This window comes from Gossypium raimondii, chromosome 10 (assembly GCF_025698545.1).
Source record: "Gossypium raimondii isolate GPD5lz chromosome 10, ASM2569854v1, whole genome shotgun sequence".
Taxonomy (NCBI): Eukaryota; Viridiplantae; Streptophyta; class Magnoliopsida; order Malvales; family Malvaceae; genus Gossypium; species Gossypium raimondii.
Genome location: NC_068574.1, coordinates 43,432,352 through 43,442,612, shown reverse-complemented (window position 1 = coordinate 43,442,612; position 10,261 = coordinate 43,432,352). Strand labels below are relative to the sequence as shown.

Sequence of the window (10,261 nt, the reverse complement as noted above, 5' to 3'; positions counted from 1 at the left end):
ATCAAGTAGATAAATTGTTAAATCAATGTTGTAGGCATAATTAGGCATGTTTGATTGCGGAGATATATAGGTTGTTATATTGGTTGCAAATTGGTTGTGGTTTGAAATTGCAGGGAAGGTTAGATAATTATAAAAGGGGTTATATTGAGTTTTTTTTTTAAATTTCCAGAGCACTCGAACAAGTCCCGATTCACTTCTAATACGTATTCTAGGCCTCGTAAATTATCCAATATGTTCTGTAATGCCTCGTAACCCTGTTATGGCGATGGTATGGGGTTAAGGGGTGTTACAACTAATTTACCACTTGGTGGAGGTATAAAATTACAAATATAATATAAACATAGGTGGGGTGTAATAACATATACATTCCTAGGGAGGTGCATCCCTAGTGAGAGTACATGCTTAGGTGGGGGTTAACCCCTTACCTTCAACAACTTTTTTTTGTTAACAACATACACATCGTGTAAATATATACATTCAAGGGGTATAACCACTCGTGACAACCTTGTAAGTTCTCTTTCTCAAACTTTCAAAACGTTTTTTATATAAATAATATACATGCGTAGGTGGGGAGGGACACCCTCGAGAGGTTATTTCTATTCCATTTTTTATATAATATAATATATGCATGGGAGAGACCTCCAAAAATTTCATCACTTCAATTTCTATTTATTATTATTGTTATTAACATGCAAAAACGAGTGTTATACACATAAACATACAAGTAGGGGCATTTGTCATTAATGTGCTTCTACTTCCTTCAAGATTTTTTAAGGGTAAACTATAAAGATAGTCACTTTCGTTTGTCTCAGATTATATTTCAGTCATTTATGTTTGAAATGTTACGTTTTAGTCACTTACATTATCATTTTGTTACAAAGTGATCACTTTGCTATTAAGTTTCGTTGCCTCCCTAACGACAATCCTACGTGATAGTCCAAATGAGTTTTAAATGCCAACTTGGATATCTAGCTGAGATGAGAATAAGTTTTTAATTAAATAAATTTAATTAATTGAAAATTTTAAATTAATTACACCTTGAACTGGAAAGGAAAAATTGTTCGTCTCATTTTTTTTTTTAGTTTTCTTTTCCATTTTCCATTTGTCATTAACTGTTGCTAATTGCTTTTGCTAGTTCGAATTGAAGGGTGATATAAAGTCAGTCTATTTTCGACATCATATTCATAGTTAACGCATTCATCATAGTTAAAAGCTCCAGCTCCGTATCAAGGTCATTATCAATAGCGCCACTATCATCAATAGCGTTACTAGCATCAATATCGTCACTAGCATCAATATTGATATCATCAATAAGAAAACCTTTAAGCTTGTTATCTAGGAACTTGTTCAGAAATACTGTAATGAAAGAAACATAGGAGTTTGTCGCTAGGTATTTAAACAAATAGGATCGTCCGGTTCCTATAGAACCTATCACTAAAATACCCATAGAGGGAGATAGGGTTAAGCGGAGCGAAAAAGGTTTTCCATGAGACGGGAAATGAAAACTATTAGCCCTACATGAAGTTTGTGAATAAATGATTGTCTGAAAAAGCAATGAATATTCGCCTTTCTGCTAAATAGGATTTATTGAACTTATAACCCATTAGATACTTTTTATAAATGTTGACTACGTATCGTAAATAAATTGGTCCCTGTTGTTCAATCATTTGATAACCAGAGTTATTCTTTGATAAATGATCACAATGAGTCAGACTCAATAGAATTTGATCAATCATTTTTTCTGTCGTTAATGTGGAGACTGAACTAAGAATTCTCTTTCTTTATCATCAATCGAATCACTGTTCATGACCCAGGATTCTATTTTCTCATCAATCCAATCATCGCTCACATTTTTTATTTTTCTTATCAATTAATAGATCTCTTTACTTTAATGACTTAGATGTCTCGTATTTCTCGAAAAAATGATTTGATTGATGGGATTTGGTATGATACTTATGAGATTGATGATATCGATGAGATTGATATTCAAATATTTCTTCTTAGAACGCATTGATTTGACCCCATAAGCGGGACCACTACCCTATAGCATGTTGCCGCCAAAAGTAGAACCCCGTATATCTTCTAGAGAATCTCCCAATTGTTCTAGAGCAACTAGAAAGAGATTTTTAACCAGAAAGAATTCAGTTCAGATGTAGGATACCTATCCAGAAGTTTTCGCAACTCAATCATGTATGATGGAATCATCAAAGATTTGACCTTTTCGAACTCTATCTGTAACTCACTATAGGCTCGGGAAACAAAGAGAAGGTGTGTACGAATGAGATATCCAGCAACAAGAAGAAGGAAAAGGATTGAATAGAGGAACTCCTGAACCTTTGGCGATCTCAAATGTGTTGATATTAATGGTTACTCATTATTTTGATGAATCATTTCTTCGGACAGAAGAAAATTATGTAAACACTTACTCAAAATCAGCATTTAAAACCCATTTGGATTGCCATGTAAGATTGCCGTTAGGGAGGTAATGAAGCTTAACGACAGAGTGGCTACTTCGTAATAAAATGATAACTTAAGTAACTAAAATGTAACATTTCAAACATAAGTGATTAAAATATAATCTGAAGCAAACAAAAGTGACTAATTCTATAATTTACCTTTTCTTCAAATATAATATATACACATAGAAAATGGGTGATACATCCATTAGGAAAATACTTGGGAACCCATAATGGTTCTCTTCTTTTACGCACCACCACTTTTCTTTTAATGAACATGTAATTGGGGACCATCTGCGAGTCCCTTCTATCACCCTTCAATTTTTTTTCACACATTTATCGTTTCGATATCGATATCTTTTGTTTGACATTGATAAATATTAGTTCAATAAATCAATTCAAAAGTGCCAAGAGTGGGTGTATTAACTTTTAAAAATTTTGTGGAAGCTTGAGAGAAATGATAGAAAAATTTAATATAATGATTTAGAGTGATTCGACCCCAATTGACTACTTCACTATCTTAGCTTTCTACAATTAAGGATTTTCCCAAATTTACTAATTTGATCAACCTTTAAGGAAAAGATGTAACCTTACAACTCCCTTAAGATTTCTACAAAAATTTTAAGACTCAAACCCTCTAAAAAAGAAGCAAACAAGCAAACTAAGAAATAACCCTTACAAAATCAAAGTGTTTACCAATTAAGTACAATTACAAAGAAAAACACTTAAACTAATAGAAAAACAATGAACCTCGCGAGTGTATGTAAGGAAAATATGAAAAAAATTAAGCACAAAGGTTGTTTGATTGATGTTTAAAGCTTCAACAATCTCTCTCATTGTTGTAGAACTTTTAGAAGTTGATATTTATACCCTTCAATTGATTTCCAACTGTTGTGGTTGTTGGGATATTGAATAGAGCCGTTGGAGATGAAAATACTAGTGCATTAATGTCACCTACAAAAACAAGTATCGATACCAATAGCATTTAATGCCTAATTTAGTGACCGTTGGAACCATCAATATCGATACGTAGAAAATTCTATCGATACCTAATATGAGGTATCGATACCGTATCAATACTTGAGAAATCCTTTGGAAGTTAGAATGTCAATTTAATATTGATATTGAGAAATATATCGATAAAAGTATACCATTATCGATACCTAACAAGAGGTATCAATACCGGATTGATACTTGGTAAACATTTTGAAAAGTAGAATGCCATTTTCGTATTGATACCGAAAAATGTATCGATAAATTTGTGAAGTTATTGATACTCATTTAAATCTATCGATACTTAGTATCAATACTTTTTGACCTAGAGCAGTTTTAACGTGTTTGAAAAATGTTTGAAAGTATGTTTGACTAACTTGACTTCAAAAATAGTTTCTAAGTATGAGTTAACAAATTTTCTTTTAGATATAATTTGAAATGGAATTCTTGTCAAGTTATATTTAAAATGATTTTATTCAAAACATAATATTTATTATATCAAAATAACTTGCCAAATGATTCGATTTTTTATGTTATATGTATGAGTAATATTTTTGAAAGGCAGGATGCATTTCATTAAGTGTATATATATTTGTACTTAATTTATATAGAAGGGCATTGAACAAATTGCACACCTTTTGCAAATTATTACATTCTTTGGATATTAAAGGTTTAAGTTGCCCCACCATTATCAATCTCTTATTTGTAAAAAATATTTCATAAATAATTTTAAAAATTGACACGTCTCTCTTTTATTAAATATGTATTGATTCTCAAAATGTCCCTTTCTTGTTTTTCTTGGGTCCTTTTGTGTTTTTTTACTTTTCGCTAATTGGACAATTAATGTATTATTCATTATTTTAAAAGTTCTTAACAAAAAGACAATCATACCACTAGACCAAATGCTTTAACTAATAACCTTTCACTAAGAGGTTTTATAATAGTGTATTAATGACAAGATAAGACAAGACAAGCAACATTAATTTGTCCTTCACTCTCCAACAATCAACCCTAAACGTAAAAATATTACTTTTTCCAACAGTCTCAATCTCAGTGTATTTTCCCTCCAGTTCTTTCCTCAATTTTCCCTCCAAAAATTCTGCCCCTCTTTCTTTCTCTCTCATTCCCTCATCTTTTGAAACCCTAATCCTCTCTCTCTCTCTCTCTGCTTCCTCCCTCTCCTTTGTTTGTTCTTATTTCCACTCTACCAATACTTACTTGTTAGCCTTAGCAGTTAGCCCCCAATTTTCTTTTTTACACTGTCTCCTTTTTCTTTATTTATCTGTAAAAAGTCTTCGCTTTTTAGGTATTTAACCTAGATTTGTAATCGCTGATGAGTTTGGAAGTGAAATAAAAAATGGGCCCTCTTGGAAGCGACAATGGCGATATTAAACCCTCTGAAATGAACCCAAGCTCGGATTTTTCATATTCCGATACTCAGCCCTTCGAATTTGATTCCCAATATTCATTTTTGGGTATGTTTCCTTCCATCTTTGATGTTTATATCTTTTCTCGACTCTTTCTAATATAGTGTTAGCTATTTGTTCTTTTAAATTATTTAAATTATGTGAAATACTGATTATTTATATTTAAACATGTGTTTGAAAAAAAAATAGGTGATAAAGCTGATAACGAGGATAGTGATGAATTAGACTATCTACAAAGTACAGTTCCTTTTGACGATTATAATGTTCAGGTCGAGGATGGATTGGAGACCCAGGCTCTCAATCTTGGGGGGGAAACTCAAGTGTTGAACTTCGATGGTGAAACACAGGTTTTGGATGATTTAGATTGCTTTGAGAATATGGAGACTCAATTGTTGGATGAATTCAATGATGCAATTGCTGCGGATAGTGACAGTGAAGGAATGGAAGGGACTGAGATATTAGACCAAGGTGATGAGGTCTCAAATGATGAGATAGTAACAGGAGACTGCGGCCAATTCTTGTTCCAGAAGAAGGAATCTTTGGAGCAACATAATGCTTCTACCAATGAACAAATGAATTCAGGTATTTTTTTTCTTAACCTTTTAGAAAATATTGAAGTCTTGGCTAGAAATACATATATGTTTTGCTAGCTAGGAAGTTGTCACTGATGTCTGAATTGAAGTTAAGATATTGTGTGTACTTCAGGGATCCATGGTTCTACAACAACACCGGATGTCAGAGCTGTGCCGGAATCAAAATCCAGTATGTCTTCTATAGCATCTGCATGATTAAAAATGCATGAACATTGTCAAGGTTTTCTAAGCATTTCTCGATAGAACATTGGCTTTGTTTGAACCAATTAGGTCGTTGTCCAGGCTACTGTGGTGATACTTATTGCTGACAATTAGATGAAGCAGTCTGATTAGCTTTTGAATAACCTTTGTGTTTCTCCTTATGCTTATGCTGCATTTATTGTCGTAAAATCTATCTGAGACTAAGCTATCTTCATGAACCTAACACATTTGTTGCAGGGAAAATTTATATAGTACATTGAGGAAATTAATGCGATAGGTAGTATATCTCATCAGCATTTTGACATTATTCCTTTTTTATCTAGAATAACTTTGATGATGAGCTACTACTTTTTGACTTATGGCAGTTTCTCCTTTTTTTGGGTAAACAGGAAAGGAAAAATCTTACATCAACATAAATTACATTTATAAGTCCTCTCATACATGACCCCTAGTGCATCCCTCATTAGAATATTCCGCATCCCATGGTTGGGGGGCATGGAGGGTTGAACATTTGTAACCCTGGCGGTTCATCTTTTGAAAGCATTCTCTTAAAATATTTAATTTTTTAAGTAATTGGAATTTGGAAGCATGGGCATCCCATCTTCAAACATTAAAAGATGGTGGAAGATTATTTTTGGCCAATTGGTCTTTCCATCTCTCTGTTAACATTAGTTATTTTCTGTAGGATCTGTAAGGTTTACTTCAGTTCGTGCAGCAGCCTTGCGTGCCTCTGGTCTTGCAGCTCGTAAAGCAGCATTACGGGGAATGAATGGCAAGTCTTGTTTCATCCAGACTGATTGTCAGTTTTCAGACCAGTGCACAATTAAAAGTGATGGTTCAAATCCTAATGTTGTGGAGAAGATGAATCAGGCACAACATCTGGTTAATCGTGAAGAGAACTCAATTGGTTTAAGGCATGGAACCAATTGCAGGGTTGGTTGTTCAACTGTGAGAAAACTTTTTGCCGAAAGGTCTTCTTGCAGAAGTGAAAATGTGGATGCAAGAGATGACGTGCTTCAGTTTCCTGCAAGTGATGGTCAGTTAGCAGGTTTAAGCTATATTGACTCTGAAGAACCTGGGGAGTTATCACAATCTAATGCACTTAATTTTGTGGAAAGGTTTGTAAATGATAAGATGACAGAGCTTGATGATCAAGTTGACCTAGGAAAGAGTACTGGGAGAAAATCACTTATTTCATGTGCGATAATAGGGCCACAAAGTTTGGCCAAGAAAACAGTTGAAAGGACGGCTGTTGAAACACAGATTTTTGATTGGGATGATGCTTTGGAGGATGAAGGAGGGGGTGATATTTATTGTAGAAGGAAGGAAGAATTCTATGGTGATGGAAGCCACGCACGGAAAAATTCTAACCATGCCCATAAGCCTAAAGGAGGTAAACTCAATGAATCTTGCAATGTAGACCAACCAAATGCCCACGATAAAGAGATAGTTGATTCTGATTCAAAATCATTGTTGTGCAAGTCAAAAGATAATGGCAAGCCAGTGGGAGAAGGTCAACTGGATTTTAGGAAGAATCTTTTGAATGAGTTTGATGAACAGTGTAACTCAGATTCCTCTAGAGGACAATTGGAAGCTGCTGCTGCTGAACTAAATGTAGGTTTCGACACTCAGATGGCTGCTGAAGCTATGGAAGCATTATTTTATGGGGACATGGCTACTGACGTGAATGGTAATCAAGGTTTCCCAGGCATATCAAAGGGTTCCTCAAAAGTTTTGTGTAGAGGAAAATGCAGGAAGAGAATTTCTTCTAGAGAATGCATATTGAGAAAGGGTGTTTATTGTTATGGTGCTGCTCCAGTTACTAGGCAATCCAAGAGAACTCGAGAGTCTTCGGTTTTGCCGAATATAAGTTCAAAAAATGTCCGGAAGGAGTGTGATACTGATCTACTTCTACCGAAAACAAAGAAAGCGAAATCAAATAATGATAAGAACCAAAACAATGGTGGCATTAATATGACCAAGATGCCCTCAAAGAGTATCAAGAAAAGAAAGGCAGGTGGAGCTTTGACGAGGAGTCAACTTCATGGCACTGGAAGGTCAACTATGAGCAGCTCAATTAAGAAACGGCATCTTGAGGAGGTTTGTACTGTTACACCCATTGCTCATCGGACGAGGCAATCCTTGGTCATGAATGCACAAATAGCTGAGGCTTCAGCCAGTGATTGTAGAAAAGGTAAAAAACTTGAAAAAGAGGTTGGTTTACTTCAAGAGAATAGAACCAGGAGTATAGATGTTACAGATGTTGAGTTATCTTTAGCGTCAAATGCCGAAGAGCAATTTTCTAAATTGCATTCTAACCAATCTGGGGAGCATGGAAATGTTGAATCATGTAATGATGACCAATTGCATTTGGGGTTGATTGCTGGGAATAATGGCAATCATGGATCGAGCTATCCCAAACATAGATCTTCCCGCAAAATGTCTGTTCATGTTGGTGAATCTGATAACTTGGAAGCACCGTCTGGAAAGTCTGTTCAGCTAGATAATGAACCATCAATTCCCGTGGTAAAAAAGTCCAGAAGAAACAATAGGAGCACTTGCATTCGTTCTACCACTGTGAGGATAACACGATCATCCAGGAATACTTGTCCTGTTCTGCATTTTCCAGACCAGAATTCAGAAGGAAAATTGTCTCGTCAAAGTTCAGATAAACAAGGTTCAAAGGACAATGCGGTTAATTGCAATTCTACCAAGATGAATAGGAGGATGATATCTACAAGCATAACTGGACCTGAAGCAGCAAAGGAAATCCAGCACTCTGGAGGAAACCATGTTGCAGTTTCTTCACCAATTGCAGAAAACTTAGCTGTGAATGTTGCTACCAATAAGTCACCAGAAGAGAAATCAAGATCTCTCGGTTCTCTATGCACTACGCCAGTTAACTGTCCAACACCTATAAATGCAGCATCACCTGTTTGTATGGGTGAGGAATATTTTAAACAATCCTGCAAGAAGAACTTGTCAAAATCTTTGCTTATCAAAGAACTCCGAAGTTTAAACCCAATCGACCCGGAACCTATTTCTCCTTCAAAAGATATGAGGAAGAGAAGGGATTTGGCTGATATTAGAGTCTTGTTCAGCAACCACCTCGATGAAGATATAATTAAACAGCAGAAAAAGGTACTAGTTATTTCTGATATCGATATCTCTTTAATGATATATGAGCTCGCCTAACTAAATCTTATGCCTTGATTTTGTCACCAGATCTTGGCCCGCCTAGGCATCTCTGAGGCATCATCTATTTTAGCTGCAACACACTTTGTAACAGATAAATTTGTGCGTACTAGGAATATGTTGGAAGCAATTGCTTCGGGCAAACCAGTTGTCACACATTTATGGCTTGAAAGCGTTGGACAGGTTAACATTCACATTGATGAAGAAGCTTATATATTGAGGGACATCAAAAAGGAGAAAGAGTTTGGGTTTTGCATGCCAGCTTCTTTAGCACGTGCATGCAGGCGACCTTTATTACAGGTAAAAGTTTTTTAGGTTTACCTGTTACATTGGTCGCATATTCTATCAAGATCTTTACTATAGTGAAAGTTATGCAGGGCCGAAGAGTTTTAATCACCCCAAATACAAAGCCAAATAAAGAAACAATTGTGCATTTGGTTGCAGTGCTCCATGGTCAGGTATGCAGCTGTTTCATGGACCGTTCCTTCAGGGTGGCATGTGAAAACGATTGATTAATTCCAAACCCGTGGTGCTTTTACTTAATACTTTTTGATGCTTCTGGTCCTACTAAAATACTGACCCCTTTCTATCCTGATTTTGAACGACACGGTTTCCAGGCCTTAGAGAGAATTGGTAGGTCTGCTATGAAGGATGACAAAGTCCTGGATGATTTGTTGATTCTATCATGTGAAGAAGATTATGCAATTTGTGTTCCTTTTCTTGAAAAAGGTTATAAATTTGTTCTTATGTTAAACTCTTCATGTTTTACGGAATTTGGTTTTCATCAGAACTTTTTGCCGTTTTTATATGCTTTCAGGGGCAGCAGTTTACAGTTCTGAGCTACTACTGAATGGAATAGTTACTCAAAAGCTGGATTATGAGAGGTTGGCACTATACCACTCTTCTACCAGTAACCCTTTGTGTTATTTTCTTGTCCATGAATATCGGAATTGTGTCTGCGGTGAATGGTTTGAAATGGTTGAGCTGATGAGTGCTTTTCGTTGTTGCTCCTAACACAGTTACATTTATATCTACTGGCAGGCATCGTCTCTTTGCAGATCATGTTAGAAAAACACGCTCCACCATATGGCTAAGAAAGGATAATAAGTTCCTACCTGTGACAAAGCATAAATGAAGTTTTTGGCTTTATTTTTTATTTTCAACTTCCTAAGAATTTTCTTCCCCTTTTTTAATGTTATGTTTTTTTTCCCTTAGGGACATAATCTTTGTTAGATTTAGGATTTTAGAACCCAGTGATCAGTATATATCATAGGATTAGTGTAGCTGTATATTGTAGTATAATCATGAAACAGTATTATGAGTGGTTTGTACTATAATCATACATATCGCTCTCTTTTACTAGTACCCTTTTGCTATGACGATCATGTGTGTTGGT

The 10,261-nt window shown here is 35.3% G+C and overlaps 1 protein-coding gene across 1 annotated transcript; it reads left to right on the top strand.

Moving 5' to 3' along the window:
* The first annotated feature begins 4,486 nt into the window (after positions 1-4,486).
* Positions 4,487-10,244, top strand: LOC105777205 (uncharacterized). The gene is made up of 9 exons (XM_012600324.2): positions 4,487-4,924; positions 5,066-5,458; positions 5,582-5,638; positions 6,356-8,811; positions 8,896-9,165; positions 9,243-9,323; positions 9,483-9,594; positions 9,683-9,749; positions 9,907-10,244. Exons 1-9 carry the CDS (start codon positions 4,807-4,809, stop codon positions 9,998-10,000), a joined length of 3,648 nt encoding a protein of 1,215 aa, XP_012455778.1. The 5' UTR covers positions 4,487-4,806; the 3' UTR covers positions 10,001-10,244.
* Positions 10,245-10,261: the final 17 nt, after the last annotated feature.

Bases quoted from the DNA above. Each gene is read 5' to 3' on its own strand.
- LOC105777205 (XM_012600324.2), top strand. From the start codon at position 4,807: ATGGGCCCTCTTGGAAGCGACAATGGCGATATTAAACCCTCTGAAATG. The intron at 5,459-5,581 runs GTATTTTTTTTC...TGTGTACTTCAG, and splicing joins CAATGAACAAATGAATTCAG to GGATCCATGGTTCTACAACA. The intron at 5,639-6,355 runs GTATGTCTTCTA...TATTTTCTGTAG, and splicing joins TGTGCCGGAATCAAAATCCA to GATCTGTAAGGTTTACTTCA.